Source organism: Dipodomys ordii, unplaced genomic scaffold, assembly GCF_000151885.1.
Source record: "Dipodomys ordii isolate 6190 unplaced genomic scaffold, Dord_2.0 Scaffold15, whole genome shotgun sequence".
Taxonomy (NCBI): Eukaryota; Metazoa; Chordata; class Mammalia; order Rodentia; family Heteromyidae; genus Dipodomys; species Dipodomys ordii.
Genome location: NW_012267231.1, coordinates 4520091 through 4545872, shown reverse-complemented (window position 1 = coordinate 4545872; position 25782 = coordinate 4520091). Strand labels below are relative to the sequence as shown.

The window sequence follows — 25782 nt, the reverse complement described above, 5'->3', positions numbered from 1 at the left end:
TCCCCTCCGACCCTGGAGACCAGGTTGTCACCCACGTCATGGGACCGACTGGCTTCTCTTTATAGCAAGTCCTTTGTCCCCCAAAGCTGGACTGAGTCTCCGTCTGGCTTGGGCGAGTTCTTCACACCCACTTCCTGTGGCTTATCTGCCTACCGCTAGATGAACACCACACAATTATAAATACTCAGGTCAATATATATATGCAGGTTTAGAGAGATATATATATTCTGGTCACTGTTTTACACTTTTTTTTTTAAACAAAGAAAACCACTAGCCTGCTTGTTGCTATGTTTGTGCCATTCCCGACTCCCATCTGGCCTGAAATGTGAGCCACCGAGTCCTGCGCGGCTCCAGCTCTACGTGGCCCCATCACATTGGCCCACGGTCAGTTTTAACGCTCCCTGCTCGTGCAGATGCTTGAGGGCCTTGAACTCCAAGGGCATGGTGTGGGGGCTGGCCTGCGAGGTGTAGCCATACTTGAGCGTGTCGTAATAGTGATACTTGACGGGGTTCTGGTTCTGATCGAGTGGGAAGGGCCAGAATCCGTAGAGGTAGATTTCATTACAGAAGCGTGTGGCCAGCGTGTACATTAAGAGCCCGGTGGTGGGTCTTTTGATGTGGACTTTGTTAGTTAGCCAGTATCTGAAAGAAAAAAAAAAGAAATGTGTTGACGAATCATCTTTCCCAGAAAGAGGGAAATTATAATTTTTTGTTGTTGTTTATTATTAAGGTGTTGTCCAGCGGGGTTATATCAGTTAATAAATACATTTTTTTTTGTCGGTTGTGGGGCTTGAACTCTGGGCCTGGGCATTCTCCCTCAGCTCTTCAAGTCAAGGCGAGCGCTCTACCACTTGAGCTACAGCGCCACTTCCGGTTTTCTGGTGGTTTATTGGAGATAGGAGTCTCACCGTCTCTCCTGCCTGGGCTGGCTTTGAACCGAGATCCTCAGATCTCAGCCTCTTGAGTAGCTAGGATGACAGGCGTGAGCCACCGACACCTGGCTATAAATACTTTTTTTTTTTTTTTTTTGACAATGTCAACCCTTTGGTTTGAACTCAAGAGTCTTGAGCTTTGTAGGCAGGGGTTCTACCACTTGGACCACACCAGTAGTCTAGCTTTTTGCTGGTGAAATTTTGGATATGGAGTCTTGAAGACTTTTTGGGGGGGACAATGTCACCCCCTCTTTTGTTTCCTTTCCCCTGGTTTTCCCCTCCCATCTCCACCCACAAGTTGCATAGTTCATTTTCCACAGAGTGTCTGCTGAACTCTATGACTGCATTTGTTCACCCTTCCTCAGGAAGAGGGAGCGTGTGTCCCGCCTAGCACTCCCTCGCATTGCAGCTGACAGGTCTCAGGCTCACTCCCTAGAGGACTGGCAATTTATTAGACAACTGGACCAACCTTGGCTGTGTGCTTTCCCACAAAGGAGTCTACCGGACTGTCCTGAGCTCAAAGGGGACACACAGACACAAAGGAACTTCCCCCGCTACTCAAGAGGCTGAGATCTGAGGATCATGGTTCAAAGCCAGCCTGGGCCCGAAAGTCCATGAGACTCTTATCTCCAATGAACCCTCAAAATGCTGGAAGCAAAGCTGTGGCTCAAATGGTACAGCACTAGTTTAACCTTAAGCTTAAAAGCACCCAGGGCCTGAGTTCAAGTCCCAGGACTGGCACACACGTGGGGTCATGAAAGAAAACACAGTCGAGTGAGAAAACAGAGTGTTAGTCCCTGGGCGTTGTGGGCGCTCTGCGCGGTGTGGGCGCAGGGTCCTTGGTGTACCATGGGTACACAGAGAGGAAGAGGCGGCCCCTCCCACAGCCAGGAAACCAGCTGCCAGACGGCTTGACTGAACAGATGGTTTGGTCACCGCTGTTCTGTGAAACCTCTTTCTGTGGGACCTGAGTTTTCTCTCTTACACATGGATGGAAAACTGCCCAGATGATCTCTAAGAAACCCTCAGGGTCTAGTATTCCAAGAGAACGAATTCCAGGTCTCATTACATCTGCTAACCCAGACTTACCAGACTGTGTGGACTAACCTCTTTTTCTAATAAAAGCTTCCCCTTCCCCTACTTACCTTACTCCCTTTAAAAGCAGTGTATTTACCCTGGTTGAAAGATGTAATTCCTCTCTGTCTTTTCTTTTTTTCAGTACTAGGGTTTGAACTCAGGGCTGCTTGCTATGCTTGTAGGCAGGTGTTCTACCACTTGAGTCACATTTCCAGCCTATTTTGCTTTGGTTATTTTTAAAATAGGAAATCAGACCAGCCTGGACCACAAACCTTCCTTTGATGTCTTTTGTGCCCAGCTTATTGGTTAAGATAGGGTCTTACTCTCCTCCCCCCCACCCCCCTGCCAGCTCCCCATGCTGGGATATTCTTAAACAGCGAATCTCAGTCTCTGCTTTGTGAATAGTTGGTATGATAGGAATGAGCCATGAAGCCTGGTATATGACAGATGTAATCCTTTTTTTAAAATTGTTTTTATTATAAAGGTGATGTACAGAGATGTAATCCTTTTTGATTTTACTTTACTATCTTATTAAGTAGTCGTACAAAGGGGGGTTACAGATAGAAAGATGTATTTCTCCACTACACATTCCTGACTGCTGTGACTCTACACTAAATATTGTTCACATTTTTATGTCCTTAACCTTGGTGGGACCCCATTCCAGAGGTTCACGCTTGCTAATGGAACAAATGTCTGCTCTCCACCGAAAGCAAGGACCAGCACAGTACAGCTTCTGTGCCGATACTCACCTTGTGAGTATCACCAGGGTGGGCCTTGTTTTATAATCAAGCACACCAACTACATTCATGCCAAGTGTGAGCGTATGCCAGGCATGAGCAGTTACATACCACTGAAGGATGGAACTGTTCTGTGATTCACCATGCTTTGAGCTAAAAAGCTAAAAGCCAAAAGGCTGGTGGGGGTGTGTGCAGGGGAGGGGCAGGCTCCCCAGAAACCCAAAAGGGGCATCTCAAAGCTAAGGGGAATCCAGCCAGGTGCCGGTGGCTCACGCCCATAATCCCAGCTACTCAGGAGGCTGAGATGAGGATTTCGGTTCAAAGCCAGCCCCAGCAGGAAAGTCTGTGAAAGCCTTTTTTACATTTTATTTTTTTATATTTAGTTTTTTTGCTGGTACTGAGGCTTGAACTCTGGGCCTAAGTGCCGTCTCTGAGCTCCTTTTGTTCAATTTTAGCACACTACCACTTGAGCCACAGAGCCGTACCTGGCTTTTTCTGTGATTTAGCAGGAGATAAGTGTCTCAGGGACTTTCCTGCCAGGTCTGGCTTCCAACTGCCATCCTCAGATCTCAGCTTCCTGAGCAGCTAGGATTACAGGCGTGAGCCACTGGTGTCCAGCTCCTAAGACGCTTATCTCCAATTAACCACCAAAAAGCCAGAAGTGCAGCTGTGGTTCAAATGGTAGAACACTTGAAAAAGCTCAGCACCGAGGCCCTGAGTCCAAGCCTTAATTAAGAATGGCACTGAAGAAGAAGAAGAAAAAGAAGGAACTCAGAAGATGCATTGCATCACTGTGTTTAGAGTGTACATTACTCTTTGAGTCAGAATAGGGGAAAGATTGCCTAATAATCCATTTAATTCCATCAAATCCTGCCCTATTCAAGCTAGGAGAATGCCCTGGAAGGCTTTCCCAGCCCTCTGACTGAGGAGAACCTTGCTCCTGGTGTGACCTGAGGAGCCTCCCCTCCCCCTCGCCACCGTGGGGGTGGCCGTGTCCCACAGGGCCACAGCGGGACACCGTGCCAGCCTCGTGGATGGCCCTGCAGACAGCCACAGTTGTCCCGTAAGCCTGTCACTTGACCCCCTCCCCCTCCTCCTGGTTCATTCTGGAAGTTTCCCCAGGGTCTGGGGTTTCCAGCAGGGAATCAGGACAGAGGCAGAGCACAGGCCAGCCGGTCTGGCCACCACAAACTCAGTGCCGGGCCTCATCATGTACACCCCCAATAAAACCCTGCATGGTCCGAGTGGACCCCTGCCACTCTTCCTCCTTCTCCTCCTCCTCCCCGGAGCCCTCTGGACATTTCTCTCCAGAGCACCCCAGGTTCTATGGTGAACATCCTGAGATCAAGCAAGCTGCGCAAGCACCTGGTTAGATACGATGTGGCAGCCTCGGGACCCCTGCCTCCCCTCCCAGCCCCGCCTTCCCCCGCACCCCCCAAGGGGGCTGCAGCGGACGCCATGCATTGGCTGTCAAGCCAGGGCCTGGTCCCTGCCTGAGACCTCAGCGGCTGGCTCCCTGAGCGGATTGCAGGCCGCACACCAGCCAAATGCCACGCTGGGGATGAGGGCTTTGTTTATCTGCTGGTCGAGAGGCCTTTGCCAGGGGTCGGCTTTCAGAAATGGATTTCTGTTCAGGCTAGCCAAACCCGTGCCTCGATTGGGGGTGGGGGGGAGGGAGAAGCTGTGGTGAGCCATTTTGAAGCCAAGCACACACCTGCCCCGCTGGTGAACTGCCCCCCCCCCCCAGCCTCCTGGAAATACTCCCTTTGTTCCTGCTCTTCTCCCGCTCATGCTGTCAGTCACCCTGCCTGATTACCATGAGCTTTTGTTCTTCCTTTCCTCCCTGTGCCAAGCGACCTGGGGTTGGGGTGGGAATTTGTCACAGGATGGGCTGATCTCCCCCACACTCCCACGTCTCCTGGGTACAATTCAGAGACATCCGCAGGCCCCAGGCGGGTCTCGAAGCCTTTGACATTTGACCCCGTGGGCTCCCCTCACATCTCTCAGGATATCTGTGATTGAGTTGCGGTCATGTGGCCCATTCTGGCTCCCGGGGGACAATAAAAGTGGCTTTCCCCACTTTTTCTTTTTTTTGTCAGTCTTTTGCTCAAGGTGAGCGCTCTACCCCTTTGAGCTATGGCACCACTTCTGGTTTCTGGGTGGTTAGTTGGAGATAAAATTCTCACTGGGACTTTTCTGACCAGGCTGGCTTTGAACCGTGATCCTCGAATCTCAGCCTCCTGAGTAGCTAACAGGTGTGAGCCACCTGCCCCTAGTTCCCGCCCCCACCCCATCCCATTTTCTTGTTCCCTGACTTGCAGAACTTCAAGGCCTTCTGTGAAGACAGGAATAAGAAAAACAATTGCATCCTAGATCCCCAATTTCCCGGCTGGAAGAGAGTCAGTGTCAGCTCGCATCACAATTGGGGGTCAAGGTGAGGAACCTGCCTCCATTGTGCCAGAGCCCTGGTTGTGGGGTCTGTTAGAGGAGCCCCCGCTACCCCACGCTGAGGATCCCCAATCTGGTTATGCTTGGCAAATATTCATCTGGGAGATGAAAAATGGAAAGCTGTGGAAAAGGAGAAGTGGGAAGCCAGCTGAGCACGCAGCCCTGTGGCTGGGGAGGGGTGAGGAGAAGGGGCAGGATTAGGTCAGGTACCACCCAGAATTGCTAAGCGGGAAGGGAAAAGGTGTTAACAGCCAGTGTGAGAGTCCGGAATGAATGAATGAATGAATGAATGAATGAATGGAGGGACCAGCCTGTTTCCTATTCTGTCTCCTTGGTTCTGGCCGGGCCATGAGGGCACCACTTAATAAGTAGTTTGTAATAGAACCGGACTGAGTTATGCGGGAACAAATCACTCTTGATTTTCCTTTCCACCTCCTCAGTCACTCTGGCCAATTTACAGACTCGGTGTGTGTGTATGTGTAGGTGTGTGTGTATGCCTGACTTGTGATCTACTTTTTTCCTTAGGATATCAGCTGGGTGTAAAAACACAAACTAATTAATTTTGCCTTCCCTACGGGGGTTAGCTGGGTGAATTGACAATGCCCCATCTCCTCTACCAGTCTTGAGATTTTAATTAGAAGGCAAAGTCATCTCAAAGCAGGCAGTAATTATTTTTCTTTTTCAAATTGGCCACCTCCCTAGGTGTGACGATTGGGCGTTATAGTTTATGGTGCGGACATCAATCAAGGGGGGATTGCCAGAATTGTTTTAAAACACATGCCCCGCGGTCTCCTGGATTCGTGGCGCGTGGCCATTGTGGCTGCTGGAAAAGCGAGGGAGAGCGTTTTCTGCAGAGAAGTTAATGACACTGTTGGACAGAGCAGAGATGGCTCCTGGAGGGCAACTGTGACTGTGCGAAATCTCTCTCGGGTTGAATCTTCCCAGCTTTGCCTTGTTGGAGAGATGTGGCTTCAGTCTCGGGATTCGGGGTTGTCTTGGGGAGCTGGTTACGCTGTGGGAAGGCTGGAGGCTGATTTCTGCCCCCTGGGTCTCCATTGGTGTTCGAGTTGTGCTACACCAGACTACCTCTAATACAGCCTGGGTCGCCCAGGCCCTCCCCAGAGTGTGCCAGAGACTCTAGTCGTGGCCCAGTGGGACTGGGGATGCACTCCAGATCTCAGCCTGAAAATCCTCTCCCTGCCTCAGGTTCACTGTGCTTCCCGTCCACGTGCTTCTTGCCAGAGTCTGGGCACCTGGCCTCCCCTTCAGTGGGCAGGAAGGCTCTGCAGCCCTGGGCTTCTGTCCCCACTGATGGGCAGCGGGGCCTGCTCTGCTCACTGGCCCTCCCCCTGGCCCTGAACCAGGGCCTCCTCAGGCCAACGCAGGGCTTTCCTTGGGCCTCATTAGTCACCAGTCCTCAAGGCTCGCCTGCTGGGCCAGCGGGCAGCTGTCCTGCTCGACTGGACGGCCCTCTCCACGGGGTGCACAGCCTCTCCAGTTGTTGTAATTGAATTAGCGCCATTCATGACCAGCTGCCGACCACATTCCCGTTTCCTGTGCCGGGCGTGACTGCTTGTTGTCCTTCCTCTTGGTTTCTCTCCTCTCTGGCCCACCTCCAGCCAAGGCCTTCTGGCTGCTCTGCAGGATGGCGGAGCCACGGAGGCCAGCGCTGTGCTGGCACCAGATAGCGCCAGCACATGGCTTCTGTGCTGTGTCCCTTGCTCTTTGCGATGGCAGGTCACTGATTCAGAGGCCCTGGAATCTGGTGGTGGCACCGCAGATCACACAGCGTTAGCTGACATAGAGAAGTGCTGGAGTACAAGGGGAAGGCACCCAACCCCATTGTTACAGGCTGAGAAGATGTCCTTCCCAGATGTATTGGTTCAAATCTTCACTTCCAGTATCTTGATAGGGGACCTTATGTTTTGTCAAGATCTTTTCTCTTTTTCCCTTCCTTCCTTCCTTCCTTTTTTTTTTTTTTTGGGTCCGGTCGTGGGGCCTGAACTCTGGGCCTGGGCGCTGTCCCTCAGCTCTTCAGCTCAAGGCTAGCGCTCTACCACTTGAGCCACAGCACCACTTCCAGCTTTTGCTTATGTGGTGCTGAGGAATCGAACCCAGGGCCTCATGCATGCAAGGCAAGCACTGTACCACTGAGCCACCTTCCCATCCCCTCTAAGCATCTCTTTTTATTTTCTTGTTGAAACTAACATATTTTGATTTAGGTAGAAAGATGTATCATGACCCTGAACTCTGGGCCTGGGCACTGTCCCTCAGCTCTTCAGCTTTTGAGCTTTTCAGCTCAAGCTCTACCACTTGAGCCACAGCGCCACTTCTGGTCGTCTGGTGGTTCATTGGAGATAAAAGTCTCACAGACTTTCCTGCCTGGGCTGGCCTTGAACTGCGATCCTCAGATCTCAGCTTCCTGAGTAGCTAGGAGTACAGGCGTGAGCCACCGGCACCCGGCAGTTTTGCTTTAAAAAATTGTTTTTTTAACCTTGGCTGGCCTGGACTGCAGCCCTCCACTTACATTCCACACATATCTGGGGTGACAGGTGTGCACCACTGTGCTGAGGGTTTTGTTGTTCTGTTGAGATGGAGTCTTGGGAAGTATTTTTTGCCCCTGCTTTCCTATCTGCAACTGCCACGCTCCCCCCTCCCTACCCCCCCCCCGCCCCGTTCCACCTGCTGCACAGGTGGGATTACAGACACCATCCACCAATGCCCTGCCAGTCCCTTGGTCTTTTCTTCACGTGGCCCCGTCCTGCCCCTCCCCTCCAGCCGCGCCGTGTCCGCCCTTTCCATTGCACTCAGAGCCTCACGAAGTTGGAGGGACCAGGATACCACGTAAGACCATGTGAAGGCCTGACGGTCCTCTTCCCCCACTACAAGCAGGGTGGCCCACTTGTTGCTCTGCAGCAGCTCCTGAAGCTTCCCAGAGCTCCTGCGGGGGGCGGGGGTGCCGCGTTCTCAGGATGAACAGTCTGTTTGTTTAAAGGGCTCATTACTGGGGCTTAATGCTATTTTGACACATGAAAGCGAGTCAATTATTGCTGGAAATAGCTTTGGCTTGCAGAGATTTCTTCCAGGTGGCGGGCTGCCTGGTCTCCATCCATTGGCTTTTTGCTCTCAGTATCCAGGGGCAGCTCTTATTCTTCTCTTATCCCTTTGAACTCTTAAACCATCTTACAAGTCTCCTTCTTCCAGGGAGCAATGATATTTCAAGCGTGGAGATGCGGGTTGCTGTGGCAGGTCTATTTTATGATGGCATCAAGTGAAAAGAGGCCCTGGAAAGGTAAGGGCTGCGGCCAGCCAGGCTCGAATCTGAACAGGGCCCACTTGGACTCCATCAGCCATGAGTGTAGATGCGGATGTCCTCCCCCTCCCCCTCCGGGGCCAGTCCTGGGGCTTGAACTCACAGCCCAGGGTTTTTGATCTCAAGGCTAGCGCTCTACCACTTGAGCTACAGCTTCAGGCTTCTTTTTGGGCAGTTCATTGGAGATAAGAGCCTCGCTGACTTTTCTTCCAGGGCTGGCTTTGAATCGTGATCCTCAGATCTCAGCCTCCTGAGTGGGTGGGATTACAGGCGTGAGCCATTGGTGGAGCTGGCTGCCCCTCCTTTTTTTTTTTCCCCTTCAGGTTCTTCTTAGGTCTTTCGCATGGGTTGCCTGTGACAATCCTACCAAAATGAGTCCAGCATTCATCACAGGCTTGGGTACCTCAGAGTGAGTGACTCCGGGAGCCTCCCAGGCCCCATTGGAGGGGCCTTCTAATGTCCCCTGATTGGTGAGCAGATTGTGCCCTGAGCTTCCTATATCCTCAGGGCACAGCCACGATCTGCCATGTGTTTGAGTGGAACTGGATGTAGACTCAGAGATCAGAGCACACACACACACACACACACACACACACACACACACACACACACACACACATATATATGTACAATATATGTATATATTATATGTACATACATATACATATCATACCATTATATAATATATATGCCACATATAAGATTTATCCTCTAGAAGATATAAAATACATAATATATATAATCTATAACTGTATCACGTATATGCCACATATAGTATTTACCCTATGTAATATATAATACATATATAATTAATACCTATGGCAGAGAATTATACAACATCTCATATATAATCCCCGTATGGGGATTACATTATCTATTTGTAAGGGGTGCCTCACACTTACAACTGAAGAGTGAACTCTCTTCTTCTATGCTCCCAAACACACACAGGCTTTGGGCAGACCTCTTCTTACAGGAGAGACTCACCACCCACCACACCCCTTTCATCCTCAGAGTCATCCTGGGTTTTCCTCTTTCTCTCACCCATGGGTATGCCCTCCATAGCACCTCTCATCAAACCTGGCTGCCGGTGCAGCTGGGCCACAGCCCCGCCGACCCAGCGGCTACGCCACCCCCGGCACCAGCCTCCTCTACGCCATCACCCCCTTGCCTTCCTTCTGTCCAGGCGATTGGCAACAGCCCCCATCACCTATGCCAGGATCGTTCTTGCTAGCTGGGAAGGCAGCTGCGTGACCCTGACAGCCACCGTCTCCCCTTCCGTGTTCTCTGCTTTTCCAGACTCTCAGTACAGACTGCAGGTAGGCATTGCCAACGGGTTAAACCCGGCATGCTGGATGACAGCTGCACACCGGCCCCCACCCCTATTCTGAAGCACAGAGGCTCAGGTGGCTTGCGAGGGTCATCCAGGCCCTGGGAGTCGGGATGGAAGCGTACCCCGGGGCAGGGCGGGGTGGGGTGGATCCCCCCAGCCCCCGGAGGTGCTCACCCTCGCACGGCGTGAAGCAGGCGCAGGGATGGGTAGGCGGTGCGCACGTTGACGTGGTGCTTCAGGATGAGTGTGTTCACCCACTCCACACGCTCCTTGCCTCCGCGGGCCATGAAGGCCGGGATCCACAGGATGCTGCCGTTGAGGCCGTGCAGCCGCTGCAGGAGCTTCTCCCTCCACGTGGCGTTGACCAGGTCTTCAAAGGCCCGCTGGATGACTGAGGGGTTCATGGTCACTAGGTCCGTCTTAAGCCCCACATCCTGGGCGTATTCCTGCACCGGGGCCAGGTTGCACCTGCCGGAGAAAACAGCGATGTGGTCCTTTGGGGGGAAAGGGCATCCATCCCCCTCTCATCCTGTCCCTCTCCTTGCTTTCACTCATCCCCAGAGAGCAACCCTAGGCACCGCTGAAGTCATGGGGCTCCAGGCGGTGACCACAGAGGGAGTCTGGAAGGATGGATTGGTGGACAGGTGCACAGAGAGCCTGCCTCTCCATCTGTTAACCCAGGAGAACCCCTCCGGGAACTTGTTTAAACCGCCAAGATCCGGGGGTTCCTTACCTGCAGATCTAGGTTCAGGTGAAAGATGGGAGTGGGTGAGAGGCATGGATGACACAGAGAGACAGAGAGAGAGAGAGAGAGAGAGAGAGAGAGAGAGAGAGAGAGAGAGAGAGAGAGAGAGAGAGGGAAGGAGAGGGAGAGGGAGAGAAAAGGGAGAGGGAGAGGGAGAGGGAGAGAGAATGTGTGTGTGTGTGTGTGTGTGTGTGACAGAGAGCAAGAGAGCACGAGAGAGTATGTGTGTGTGTATGTGTGAGAGAGAGACAGAGAGACAGAGAGGGTGAGAGAGAGAAAGGGAGAAGGAGAGAGAGAGACAGAGAAAGGGAGAGGGAAAGGGAGAGGGAAAGGGAAAGGGAGAGAGAGGAGAATATGTGTGTGTGTGTGACAGAGAGAGACAGAGAGAGCAAGAGAGCACGAGAGAGAGAGAGAGAGAGAGAGAGAGAGAGACGGAAGGAAGGAGAGAGAGAGAGTGTGTTTTAAGCTAGTCCTTTTCTGGTACCAACAGTTTAAGAAACAGTAAATCCAAGGGTTCATGTTCCTGTTCTGGCAGTCTCTTGGGGCTGGAGTCAAGGCTCATGAGGTAGAATGTTGGTCTAGCATGTACAAGGCCCTAGATTCAATTCCTAGTGCAGAAAGAAAGAGAAAGAAAAAAAAGACCAAACCCATGACATTCTAGGCACAAAAAATGTACCCAAAGCTTTTTCTGCATCCATTGAATTGATCATGTAATTTTATTTTTGTCCTTGGTTCTTATCATGTGATTTTTTCCCCCCTGCATCTCTTGAACCGATTGTGTTGTGTATTACACTCACTGATTTGTGTATGTTGAACCATTCTTGAATCCTTGGAGTGAAATCAACGTGATCACAGTATGTGGTGTTTTTAATACGTTGCTGAATTTGGTTCACAAATACGTTTTAAAAGGATTTCTATATTTATGCTCACGAGGGAAATTTGTTTATATATATGTGTATATATATATATATATATATATATATATATATATATTTGCTGTGTCTGTGTCTGGTTTTGCTAGGAGTGTAATACTGGCTTCATAGAATGGGCTTGTGAGTGTTCCTTAGCCTTTTATTTCATAGAATACTTTGAGGAGCTTTGGCGTTAATTCTTCTTTGATGGTGTGGTAGAAGTTGGCAGTGAATTCATCTAGACCTGGGCTTTTCTTTGTTGGGAGACTATTCTTGCTTCAATTTCATTGCTTGTTATTGATCTAGCTAAGTGATTTATATCCTCTTGGCTGAATTTCGATAGGTCTATCTGATGCATCTAGAAATGTATTTATTTCTTTTAGATTTTTCCCCTTCGTTAGAATGTAAGTTTTTAAAATATTCCCCAATGACCCTCTTGGCTTTCCTTGGTATTTGTTGTGATATTTTCATCTCTAATTTGTGTGTGTGTATGTGTGTGTGCACGCGCTCACACTTGAACTTGTGGGCATTCTCCTTGAACTTTTGTGTTCAATCACTTGATTTACAGCTTCACTTCTGGATTTTTGGTGTTTAATTGGAGATAAGAATCTCAAGGACTTCGATGCCTGAACTGGATTAGATCTGCAATTCTCAGATTTCAGCCTCCTGAGTAGCTCAGATGACAGGTGTGAGCCATAAGCACTGGGCTCTGTTTTTGGTTTTTTATTTTTGTTTTAGTCTCTATTTTGCTAGTTTCTGCCAGGGAAGGTACCTGGGATATGTACGTATCTGTGTGCTTTGGCCCCTAAATGTCTGGGAAAGTACTTCATACACACAATCCTGAATCAGGCACCATCTCTTCATGCTACCCTTGCAAGCTCCTTTTTATTTTCTTGGTGCTGACTGGCTTTCCTTTCTAGTCTTGGTTCAGTAGCACAGTTTCTGTGTAGCCTCAAAGGTGGATAGAAAGACAACATGGCATCTCACATTCCCAACTACTCTCTGCTCAAAGATGCTTTCTATGGAAGACAATTGGCCAATGAGATGCTTGTCATGGAAGACAATTGGCCAATGAGATGCTTTCCATGGAAGACAAATGGCCAATGAGATGTTTGCCATGGAAGACAACTGGCCAATGAGATGCTTTCCATGGAAGACAAGTGGCCAATGAGATGCTTTCCATGGAAGACAATTGGCCAATGAGATGCTTTCCATGGAAGACAAGTAGCCAATGAGATGCTTTCCATGGAAGACAAGTGGCCAATGAAATGCTTGCCATGGAAGACAATGAGGAATGAGTGTATGTATCATGCTGGTTTGCTGCTCCTGGTTGGAGGCTCGTGGTCCTATGGTGGCCCCAAGACCCTTAAGAGATGTGACCCCCCCAAGGAGATCCAATGCCTGCATTTCCCCAAGAATGGGACAAGAAACCAGATGTCTGGGTTTGCCCAAGATTAAAAGGTTTCCTTTCTCTTCTTACTGCCCATGACCCATTCCTAATGTCTTCGGCTTCCATCAGACAAGCCTGCTGCAGTTCCTTCCTTCCTTTCCCTCCCCAGCACTCTCTCAGTCCATCTTTAGACTGGAGGACTTCAAAGGACAGGGGTAGGCCCACTGGTTCTGCCAGGTTCAAAGACCTGGCCAAGGCTAAGGAACCTTGGTCCCCAGGTGATGGTTGCTCTCGAATCCCAGGGGATACAAGAAGAGTCACACCCATGTCTTCCCACATCCTTGGGTTCTGGGATTTGGACGATCATGCTGTTCACAAGCCCGGGGACAAGGCTCTCTTTGCACCAGATCAGGCCCAGTGGAAATGTGAGACAAGGTCTGCACTTGTGCCAGGGCTGACAGCTAGGCCGAATGAAACTTGAGGCTCTGTGTGGCCTACTTTCGACCAGGAAACAGAAAAGCCTTATTCCTCAGATTGTATGGCTAAGGGACCAGGTGTCAGGACCGTGAGTAACTGTCTAAATATCCTTGTGGGGAGAGAGAGAGAGAGAGAGAGGGAGAGAGAGAGAGAAAGAGCGCTGATATGTTAGAGAAAATGAGGATCAAATACAAGATTCAAGTCACAGCTTCACTTCTAATATAGGCACGGTAGAAGAATGCAGGTACTAGTAGAGTGCTATCTTCTAGGACACTGGAAAGAGATTTGCAAACTTGGACAGACAAATGAGCCAGCCCAGGATAGATATTCTTGGCAACCTTTAGTACCAAGCTTGTGAAGAGCCAGTGAATTGTTCAGCTTTGCAGGCTGTATTGTCTCCGTGTGACTTCACTCAGTTCTGCACTGGAGTGAGCAAGCAGACATTTACCACGTGAAAATGAGCCAGAGTGGCTGTGTTCCAATAAAACTTTATTTATAAAAGAATAGGCTCGAGGGTTATAGACTGCTTGCTTCTGGTTTGGATCAGTAAGTGTCAACTTTGGGTATGTGCCAGAATCACCTGAGCTTCTGAGGTTGCTTTCTCCTTCCCCACCACCAGATAGCAGATTGCTTTAACTGGTTAAAGGTACAATCTGAAGGCTGGGGAGAGGGAGAGAGGGAGATGTTCTTACACAATTCTGATGTGTAGTAAATATTGAAAACAGGGACAGATGGGCAATGCTACCTTTCAATCTGATGTCAGCCACTTAGGGCCAGGGCACCTTCCCGGGGTGGTTACCTTATGACAAAGCTGTGTGTGTCAATCTCCTGGCCGCAGCCGCTGTTCAGCAAGACCCCCGAGTTGCCCACGATGGCACAAGTCCGGAAGTGCTTGTTCTTCAGAGGGGACGTTCTGGGGAGGAGCTCGTAGAGGTTCTGAGACACGTTCATCGTGCTGTCCCGGTCAAAGATGTAATGGATGATATCTCCTGGCTTCAGCGTCCCTTTGAGGACAGAAATATCCTTCTCGGCATCCAAGAACTTTAAGATTTGTTTCCTAGGATAAACCAAATGCATATGAGGACAGTTTTCATGTTGCCAGCTATTCTTTGCCAACTCAACCTTGGTTTGTTTATTCATTCATTCATTTGTGGGGGACAGTAGTAGAGTTCAAACTTAGGGACTTGAGCTCGGTAGGCAGGGATCCAGGGCTTGAAGCCATCTATACCCCTCCCCCCTCCCCCTCCCCCCTTCCCTTTTTTCCCTTTAGTTATTTTTCAGATGAGGTCTTGTGTTTTGGTATGGGATCTGATCTTGGACCACAGTCCTCTTATCTCCAATTCTCCCATAGCTCTGATCACAGAGATGTACCACTATATCCAGCCTGTTTGTTGAGATACTGTCTGGCTAACTTTCTGTCTACACTGGCCTCCCAAACTTGATCCTACCAGTTTCTACCTCCTGAGTAGCTGGGCTTCTGTGAGAGGGCCGCCATGCCCAGCTTCACTCAGACTTGCTTGCCCCGGATCACTGTGTAGGGCAGCCAACAGGTAGAACATGCGGACGTCTAGGCTTTACAGAGGATACCTCACTGAGGGGTGAATGTCCCAGCCCCTTGTCACAAGGACAAACCCAGACATTTGGTTTCTTGTCCCGGTCTGGGGAAAATACAGACATCTGGTCTCCCTGCATCGTGGCTCCTTTTTTAGGGAACTCAGGGCCACCATAGGACAAGGAATCTCCAGTGAACCAGCATGACACATGCGCTCATTCCTCATTGGCCAGTTGTCTTCCACGGAAAGCATCTCATGGGCCAACTGTCTTCCATGGAAAGCATCTCTGAGTAGAGGCTCTCTTCCCTAGGGGCAGATGGGCTTGTGGGACTGAGAGGTGTCTTCTATCCATCTCTGAGGCTCTGACAGCATCATGGCCTGCCATCCATAGGGTTGGTCCAATTGGTGGGGTGTGATCTTTGTTCCTTGATTTGTTGTCTACTGTGGAGTTAGTAAATGTTGACATTTCTGGTCTTATGGGAAAGGGCCTCCTCTGTGATGCTTTAGAACAAAGTGACTGAAGGACAGCTCTCTAAGTGCGGGCTAACTTTGACTTAGAGGAAAGGCTCTGGCACAATCTGGAGGAGATGAACTGCTGTCTTCATAGAATTACTAGGATAGTTTGACCCCAATACACAGCTGCCTAAGGATTCAGAGCATTTCAGCTGGGGTTACTAAGTACCCTAAAGACTTTTTTTTTTTTTGCTAGACTTGGGGCTTGAACTCAGGGTCTGGGTGCTGTCCCTGAGCTTATTTTGTTCAAGGTTAATGCTCTATCACTTTGAGCCACAGCGCCACTTCCAGTTTTCTGGCAGTTGACTGGAGATAAGAGTCTCACAGACTTTCTTGCCCTGACTAGCTTCAAACTGTGATCCTCAGATCTCAGCCTGCTGAGTAGCTAGGATTATAGGTGTGAGCCACCAGCTCCAGGCTCCAAAGACTTTTAGAAATGATTCAAGTCATGAAGAGAAAGGAATTGGACGCTCAGATCAAGCAACATTCATTTTGTGTCCTGTAGTGAACCCCCATCGAGAACTGGCAGGTTCTGGTCTCCTGCCCCCAGAGTGCAGATACTCTGCTGGCAACTTCAGAGGTCCTGATCTTGGGGGAAATCCCGGTCAGGTGACTGATGTCTGTCTATGGTTGGAAGACTGATGTAGCTACAGGGCAGCGAGAATCCTTGCTGCTTTTCAGTCACACTTCATTCCATTGTTACAATGCAAGGGAACTCATTCTTGCTGAACAGTTTCATACCTCTATAAAAATGTTTTTTTTCCCCCCCATGTTACTAGGGTTTTAACTCTGGACTTTGTGTTGATTAAGACTGGGTTCTACCATTGAGCCATGCCGCTAGCCTTTCTTGCTCTGGTTATTTTTGAGATAGGGTTGTGCTCTTTGCTTGGGACAGCCTGGACTGTGATCCTCCTTACATTTCTCACACCAGCTTTTATCTGTTGACAATGGAGGGGATTCTAAAGAAAAATTATTTTATTTCGGTCTGTGATCCTCCCTCATACCTTATGATGGAAAACAAAGCCATTGTTTCATTCTCTTGGCTTTCCTAAGTCCTGAGCGCCTTAAGCACTGCTTATATTTGTTGGAAATTGCTACTCTTTCCTTACAATTACTTATGCTGAAGTATTTAAAGGCAGAGTGAGTCCCCAGAAAGCTCATAAATAAATACCTCTGTGAGGGAATTAATTTCTAACTAATTATGAGCAATTGCTATCAATTATTGAGTCTCATTCCAATTTACTTACAGAATCTTTTCTTCCGAATCATTTTGGTGATTGAGTTGCTGAGGTGGAGGGACATTATTTTTCCCCCTCGGACTAAAGGCTTGTTATGGGCCTGTCTCAGTAAGGGTCATTACGGAGGCCAAAATCAAGTCTTCTTCAAAAGTGGTAAGGTGTGTGTGTGTGTGTATGCATTTCTCTACCTTATGGTAAAGGAAAGAACAAGAAGGAACTGCAGGAGGGAAGATTTCACCATGGATAGAAGAGTGGGGGTAGTGGTGGCTCCTCCCAAAATTTATGTCCACCCTTTAGCCCCTGGAATCTGAGACTATGACCTTATTTGGAAACGGCATCTCTCTAGATGTAATGAAATTAATAATCTTCCATGAGATCATCCTGAGTTCCCCAGAGGGCCCTAAATCCAATCACGCTGTCCTGCCAGAGACAGCAGAGGGGACTCCACAGACCCAGAGGAGGGGAAGGGCCTGCAAAGAGAGAGGCGTGGGGGCCACAGCCACAGCCACAGCCGGGGCTGGGCCGCCAAAGCTGGAAGAAGCCGGGATGGCTGTGGTCTGAGGAATCCCATTCTGAGAAGGTCAGGGCCGTGCTTCCCTGGGTCACACCGATCTGTCTCTTTAAGGACAGGTGTTGGGCCACATCTGGAGCTCATCATCACCTGGGGAGAGGGGACTTTAGAGCCCCAAGGCCTGCAGGAGGGGACTATGCACTGTGGATAAATGGGGGGGGACAGTGACAGGGGACGTGGATACCAGGCAGGCCACCCAGGAAGTGATGCCTTGGGCTCCAGGAAGAGGAGGTCATCTGTGGACAACCCCCCCACCCCCACCCAGGGGTCCCCTGCCCCTGACTTGAGTCAGGACCACCACCTCCCCTGTCTGCAAATGCATACCAGGCTGCAGGGCCCCTAGGTTGGTTGGTTGGTTTTGTGCCAGTCCTGGGGCTTGTACTCAGGGCCTCAGAGCTGTTCCTGAGCTGCTTTCTTCCTTTCTTTCTCCTTCCTTTCTTTCTTTCTCCTTCCTTTCTTTCTTCCTTCCTTCCTTCCTTCCTTCCTCAAAGCTAGAGCTCTAGCCACAGCGCCACTTCCTGGCTTTCTTTGATGGTGAATTGGAGATAAGAGTCTCACAGATTTTTCCTGCCTGGGCTGGCTTTGAACCACGATCCTCAGCTCTCAGCCTCCTGAGTGGGCGAGGGTGACAGGCGTGAGCCCCCAGTAGCAGGCTCTCCTCAGGTTCTGGTGTCCCAGTGATAGTTTTACTAGATGGTGCCCGCCTCCCCAGGGAGGTAACCATTTCATTTCTCTCCTAACTTCTTGAAGATGATGGGCGGCGGCCATTTGCCAACCATGGCCCCCCGCCCTCCCCCGCAAAAACAAACCAAAACCAAAACCAACCAGGTCTGCCTTGTCCTCATGGCAGTTACCAGTACCTGATCCTCAGCGACAGGGTCTGGTTGTGTCTCCAGGTGGAGGTGGCGGGGTGGGGGCTGTGCTTCATGCTTTCATTACCTCTGTCAACAACCGCTGGAGGCAAGGAGCCATTTATTACAACTTCAGCTCTGGGCGGGAGATTAAAAAAAAAAAAACAACCACAAGACGAAGGTTAGATGCGTTCTGTTAGCATGCCAACGACAAGCCGAATCGCTCTGTTTTTGCTCGGGTTTGAATGTAAACTTCAGAAGAGCAAAATTGCAGTGATTACCTGAGAAGGGAAGGGAGTCTATTTATCTTCTAGAATGCACAAACCCTCCCCGAGGTACCCCTGCTATAGATGTTCTTGGAAACAGGAAGAGGGGTGAGGGAACTTCTTTATCTCCTCCTCCACCCTCACTGTTTGGGCCCAGGGAAACCTGACATGGGGCTGCCTTTCCAAGCCGGGCGGGGCGGGGAGGGGGGGCGCCGGGAAGGGGCGGCAGTAGTGGGAAGCTCCAAGCAGCCAGTCTTCAGCCGCCCAGTGTGTGCTATGCAGGCTGGCAAACTTAAAAATAAAGACAAAACAAAGCCTCCCAAGCAGGACAGTGCCTTTGGGACCCGTGCCTTCTTTCTTTCTCTATGCATTTCCATTCCTCTCTTGTTGACATAGAAACATCTACTCGTTTCAGAGTTATTCTCCCACCCTCCGTCTGTTTCTTGGTTGCTCTCTCCTTCCCTCCCTTCCTCTCTCTTTTCTCCCTTCCTTCCTTTTCTCCCACCTTCTCCTTCTAGATGCTAAGTAAAGGATTTCCACTTGCTTCTGTATTCCAGAATGGTCGAACGTAGCAGATGCTCAATAAATAAGTGTTTGTGGAATTTGACTTTGGCATTGATCCTGGAAGGGCCTGGCGTAGACAGAGGTGCTGGCTGGCTGTGTGTGTGTGTGTGTGTGTGTGTGTGTGCCTGTGGTGGTTCTGAGTATAAACCATTTTTTCCACCCGACACCAGGCATTAGAAGACTTGCTCCGCTGCAGAGGCTTGGAATCTATGCTAGTAGGTTTCTAAGAAACTGGGTTACAAGGATGCCTTCCCAGGCGTCGACCAGCCAGTCTGCCTTCTGCAGATGTATGTGGGTCACCTCTAAGGTTCTTTTTTTAATTTCTGCCCTGACAGCAGCTTCTCCCCATTAGAATGATAAAGTGGATTTGTGCTGCTCGATTCTGGAGCTTTACAGAGCTCAAACCAAACGTCGCTGTCCTGTGCATTTATCTTAGGATAGTCAAGTTCAAAACAGATGGAATCCTGCTAGCGAGGTCTGAGTCCAATGCTGCCATTTGTAGGTAGAGAAGATTAAAAACAAAATGAAACGGGAGCGCATTGTCACACGCGGGCTTGTCCACCTCCATTCCCGAACCCGTCCTGTCCCTCTGGAGTAAGACAGATGGACATCTTAGCTGAACGGCGCTCTGAAAAAAGCTGCCCTCTTTGGAATTTTTACTATTTTCATGGAGGAGGCAGAGAGTAGAATGGGAAAGGTTCTGTAAGCTGTGTATCTGTGGGAAAAAGATTACTCTACCGCTCTGAGACACAGCTTTTCTATGTCTAGGAAGAGGATAGCGAAGAGGAAGCCGGGGGCTGGGAATGTGGCTTAGCTGCAGAGTGCTTGCCTAGCATGCATGAAGCTCTGGGGGTTCCATTCCCCAGTACCACATACATAGAAAAAGCTGGAAGTGGCTCTGTGGCTCAAGTGGTAGAGTGCTAGCCTTGAGCAAAAGGAGCTCAAGGACAGTGCCAGGCCCTGAGTGCAAGCTCCAGGACTAGAAAACAAAGAAGAGGAGAGCTCTGAGATCCTAGAGATCTCCAGCCACCGATGTGTGCGTCATCTTGTGAGGGTCCAGGAAGAGTGCACATGGATACCGCACACTTCTGCACATGTGCCTGCTTCAGTGCGGCTATAGGCAGGTGCAGCCACCTTAGGGCTATGAGCTAGCTGACCCTGACCCTGACTGCAGTTCTCACTGCTTTAATGTGGGAGGTGTCATCTTCCCTAGTTGATGCTGTCCTCTGTGTTTAGTGACTGGGTCTGACAGCCTATGGCTCTATGGAGACTGGGGTGTGTGGCTCTCAGGAAGGAAGGGCTTGTAGACCTACGCAACCGTGGAAGACTTGTTTGGAAGCTTCCAGAAGAGGTTTCTAGAATTCTCTTGGTGGAAACAGGAAAAGGTAGGAGATAAATGCTGCACTGATGGTGGTAACATTCTATTTGTTCCTCTGCTTCCTACTGTAGTCTCAGATGGGATTCTATTTTTGTTTTTGGCTGTCCTAGGGCTTGAACTCTGTGCCTGGACACCGTCCCAGAGCTTTTGTGTTCAAGGTGAGTGCTCTACCACTTGAGCCACAGCACCACTTGGTGTTTTTTGTTTTTGTTTTTGTTTTTTGTGGTTAATGGGAGATAAGAGTCTTATGGACTTAGCCGGGTTTGAACTAGGTCCTTAGATCTTGGCCTCCTGAATAGCTAGGATTATAGGTATGAATCACCAGTGCCCAGCCTTGAATACAATCTGAAACAGCCTTAGGACTTCAATCATCTGGCTGTGTTACTATCTTGCTGGAAACACAGGAAAATCATTCTGGCCTTTGTACAATTAAGAGGATGGGCTGTTATTTGACAATGTCTCTTCCCCAGGGCTGTACCAATGGCTTCTAGTCACAAAAGGCAATCATGCAGTTTCAGGACTCACATTCGGTGGTCAGGGTTCACATTGCTGAGTTGACTTCTTGCGTATATTAAGAGGTCTCAGCAATGTTCTCAAATGCTTTATTTCTATCTTAACCTCCTAATTGAGCCATCAACCACAACGATATTGTCTTAAAAGTCCTGGAACCCTGCAGGCTCTCCACTGCTCAGCAAAAATGGAAGTGACCAGTAAGTTCTACAAAGGGGGTGGGGCTCTTTCCAGAAAGTAACTCTTAGCCATCTGCATTTTCTATCTTGGAAGCTTCTAGACCTTGGACCGTATCATGTGATCTTTCCATCATCGACAGTTCTTCCCAAAAGCGATTAGGGAAATGCAAAACCAAAGTGAAATGAAACAGATCTATTTGCTAAGTAAGACGGGCACCATCCAGCAAAGAGGAGAAGCAGATTAATAGCTGCCTCACAGCAAAAACAAATGAACACAAAATCTAATTTACAAACCTATTAGATTTGCTATGTAAGCTGTTCACAGCTGATCTGATTGTACCTCGGCCTCCAGAATTCCTGCAAGACAAAGGAAATGCATTATTTATAAACTCAGCTCTTCTTCTCAAAGCCATCTTCAATCACCAGGAGACCCCTCCCCCTACCCCTCCCCTCTCCTCTCTGCTGGGCTCACAGCTCCCAGATGGAGGATGAGAACTCACTCGACATTCTCTAGAACGGACAATATTTGGCTCTCAGCATGAGCCAGGCATTTTATAGGGAATTGGAACACCCCCCCACCCCGCAGCCCAGGTCCTGCCCCATCCCCTTTTTGAACAGTTTCTCTCAGCCAAGTTGAGAGAGTAGAAGTCACCTCCCTTGGTATTAGCCATGCGGTGGCGTGACTGACTAAGCATTGAGTCTGGTATGACACAGTATGACTCCGTACTAAGTCTCCTCTTGCTTTCATTCATGCATGGGAGACCTTGTCTACATTCACTCCAAACTTGACACACCAGAAAGTCAATAGAAGGAATAAGATGAAGTCCACTGTGCCTCTAACCAAATGTGGTAACTTTTTTTTTTAAGCACAGGATCATTTTGTGGTGGGTGGAGAGTGGGAGACAGTCAGGCAATGCGGGCCCCATGTGTTCTAAAGCCCGGCCAGCCTCACAATGGAATCAGACTTTCCTGCCTGGGTTGGCTTTGAACTGAGATCCCCAGATCTCAGCTTCCTTAGTAACTAGGATTATAGATGTGAACAACCGACTGAAATTCGCTTTTTAAAAATAAAAAAATTATTCATTAAACAAAAATTTATTGGGATATTGACACACATACACACACACACACACACACACATCCTAGTTACTGTCTTCATGGAATAGAGCTTAAAGGACAATACAAGAATTCATTCTTGGGGCTGGGAAGGTGGCTCAGTGGTAGAGCGCTTGCTTTCCATGCATGAGGCCCTGGGTTTGATTCCTCAGCACCACATAAGCAGAAAAAGCTGGAAGTGGTGCTGTGGCTCAAGTGGCAGAATGCTATCCTTGAGCTGAATTGCTGAGGGACAGCGCCCAAGCCAATTCTTTCTCTTTCTTTTTTTCTTTTTTGAGTCCTTAATTCCCTATCAGCTTTATAAAGTGTAATTGACAAGTTGAAATAAAATATATAGTCAGCAATTGTGGTTTCTACTTCTATGGATTCAGCTAACTTCAGATAAATTTTTTAAAAAAAATTTTTCTTACTGTTGTATTATAAAGGTGGTGAACAAAGGAGTTATATAAGTCAGGTAAAGAGTACATTTCTCTCTCTCTCTCTCTCTCTCTCTGTGTGTGTATGTGTGGACATCATTCCCTAAGCAGTAAGAGGTAACCATGAGTTACCCCTTAGCATGAACAATGCCATGTATTCTAAGTAGACATAACCTAACATATGCGCACACATGAAATGCTACACTCTTTTATGTGGATTTTGGTATCTGTAGGGCGTCCTGTAACCAATCACCCACAGAGACCAAGGATTATGATGATAGTAAATGTGATGTTTTGATAGATGCATACATTGTGAAATGATTAGGCCAATTAGCACATCCATAGCCTCACCTACTTGTTATGTTGGTACAGTGACAGCACCTGACAGGTGTCCCCTGGTATATCCGGTCCTATTAACCAGAGGCCTTACACCACACACAAAAGCTGCAGTACTTATTCCTCTGGTCTAACTGTCACCTTGTATCTGTACATCTACCCATACACCTAGACCCTTGCCTGCCTGCCCTGCAAACAACTGGTTCTGGGCCTTTCTCTCTCCCACCTCTAGGCTAGGTCCTAGGGGGAAAGCTGAGTCCTGCTGATCACAAATCCCTAAACTTGTTTTATTTTTATCTTTGTTTGTCATGGGGCTTGAACTCAGGGTCTTGGCGCTGTCCCCTAGCTTCTTTTGCTCAAGGCGAGCGCTCTACCGCTTTGAGCCACAGCGTCACTTCCGGTTTTGGGGAGGTTAATTGGAGACAAGAATCTCACAGATTCTCTTGCCGGGGGTTGGCTTTGAACCAGGATCCTCATAACTCAGCCTCTTGAGGAGCTAGGACTACGGGTGTGAGCCACCAGCACCCGGCTTCCTGATTATTTCATGGGAGTACAGGTTGGATGCTTTGGAGAAATCTTGACTTTCATATGGGTGAAGCTCTTCCTCTCACAGTTGAAGGACCGAAGCTTGGTTTTGTTTCCCAGTTCCAGCTTTCTGAGCTGAGTTACCCATTTCAGTGCAAGCCCCCTGGGGGTGGGCATGAATCATGTATTTCCTATTTATTTTCCTATGCTTTATTTCCTATGTGCTGATGTTGTTTTGACAGCAGGGGCTTTGCTGACCCTGAAGGGACTTGTCCTTCCTGAAGTTAATCAGTTCCAGAGTTAGCAAAGGACTTGCCTGGGAACGTGTTCTTGGAGTACAAACCAGGCACCACACAGCACACACCCCACCACCTCCTTTGCGAGGTCTCAGGGCCACTGTTCTACCCAGACACCCCAAGGCCAGAAACCATAGGAACAGGGACGGCTCTACTCCCCGGGGCCCACAGAAACGGTATAAAGTAGCAGCCAAGCTTCAGCCTGTTTGCCTTGCTTTCCTCTGCTTAGGGAATCCATAGTAATGACTGCTGTCTGTCCCCCCCCTCCCTTAGCCCCTGGAGTGGTGTGGTATAGCTACTCCTTCTGGCATCTGTATGACAAATCGTCTTTCCAAAAGCACGCAGCTCTTGCTCCGTTGGCTTCCCCGACCCAGATAATACTGAAACAGGCTGGTTCTCTGTCTTGCTCATTTCCTTCGCTTGCCTGGTACCTTGCCAACTGGGGCTGAGGAAATCAAACTTCACCATTAAATGAGACTTCTCTCCTAAAATCTCTCCAGGAGCGTGTGCCCCTCTTCCTCTGTGTTAATGACGTCTGTGTATGATGCTGCTTTGCCTGTCAATCATCCGTGGGAGGATCACTTAAAAAAAAAAGACTGTAGATGTTTGGCTCTAGAAAGAGTTACAGGGATCAGTGAGGGATTCATTGCTGCTGTTTTTGCTAATTAGGGTTTTTTGTGCCACAAATGCTACTCAAATAAGTGGACACCTGTTTGGTAGAGGGACAGAGGAAGAATGATCAGGTGAGAAAAATTTGCTAAAGATAATTGAGACAAGGTGGAAATAATGGCAACATGGAGGCTTAGATCGTTCAAATGAGAAACTAGAAGGCACTCGAAAGAACTCTGTGAAGCAAGGTCTCACGTCAGTGCTGACAGTGGCCCACTTGACTTTTCTCAGCCATAGTAATGTAGATTTCCAAAGTCTACATTTTCACTGAGTGCCCCTGCTTACACCTCTAATCCTAGCCACTCAGGAGGTTGAGATCTGAGGATTGTGGATCTAAACCACCCGGTGCAGGAAAGCCCATGAGACTGTTCATCTCCAATAAACCACCAGAAGAACTGGAAGTGGCACTGTGGCTCAAGTGTAGAGTGCTCACCTTGAGCTGAAGAGCTCAGGGACAGTGCCTGGGCCCAGGGTTCAAGCCCCATAACAACAACAACAAAAAAGAGATGAAACCTGACAAAGCCACATACCTTTAGATGTTTCAGTGAAAAGCAATTAGGAAATCTAAAAAAATGGAATTGGCACTGTCTCTTCATCTAATTAATGAATATGTGAAATACTGAAATTTTATTATTTTTCCACCAACACACGACAAACATATCATGCCTTCGTCTACAATGTGTTGGTTTTGATACACGCACACTAAGGCCAGTTGTTTCTGGGCAAGGTCATGTTCAATGTCTAGCTGTTAGAATTTCCCACAGTTGTAGTTTCTCACCAGAGGGGTGGGCTCCAAGAAAACAAACGATCAGGAGCTGACGGCTTTAATTAAGAGTCTGGACCCAATTCAAACAGTTGATCAGTCTTGAGAGTAACAAGATTAAACTGAAGCCACAGCTTGGGAATGTGTAGTCGATGGTATTTTATTTCCCTTCACGTTTCCTGGATCTCCAATGTATATTTTTTTTCCGATGTGTGCATAAAGATCGCTGGGTGCCTGATGGCTGGACCCCCACCCCCAGTGGCCACAGTATGACTCCGTGGGAAGAAAATAAACAGTGAGGAACAGGATGATTTGGGGTGAGTTTCCCAGGCAGGACTAGAAGCTGAAGGCTTTGGTTAGTTTCAAGAGTTTTCCCTTAAAAAACTATATATGCACAACTGACCTCAATCATCAGAAGAGTGACATACGGAGGTATAAATACATTCATAATATTGCACAATCTTTGCCATCACCCATCTCCAGAATGCTTTCCTCATCCAATTAGAAAGCTTGATTCCCTCTCCCTCCCTCTTCCTCCTCTGCCTCCCTCCCTATCCCCTACTTCCCCCCCTCCCCCTCTCTTGATCCTGGGGCTTTAACTCAGGGCCTGAGTGCTGCCCCTGAGCTTTCTTGCTTTCTTGCTCAAGGCTAGCACTCTACCACTTGAACCACAGCTCT

The 25782-nt window shown here is 48.9% G+C and overlaps 1 protein-coding gene across 1 annotated transcript; it reads right to left on the bottom strand.

Annotated features, from left to right (window-relative positions):
- Nucleotides 1-356: 356 nt before the first annotated feature.
- Nucleotides 357-21490, bottom strand: St8sia2 (ST8 alpha-N-acetyl-neuraminide alpha-2,8-sialyltransferase 2). The gene is made up of 6 exons (XM_013011886.1): nt 21456-21490; nt 21278-21340; nt 18096-18224; nt 14160-14417; nt 10012-10305; nt 357-642 (listed from the first exon to the last, which is right to left on the bottom strand). Exons 1-6 carry the CDS (start codon nt 21488-21490, stop codon nt 357-359), a joined length of 1065 nt encoding a protein of 354 aa, XP_012867340.1.
- Between the last annotated feature and the right edge of the window lie 4292 nt (nt 21491-25782).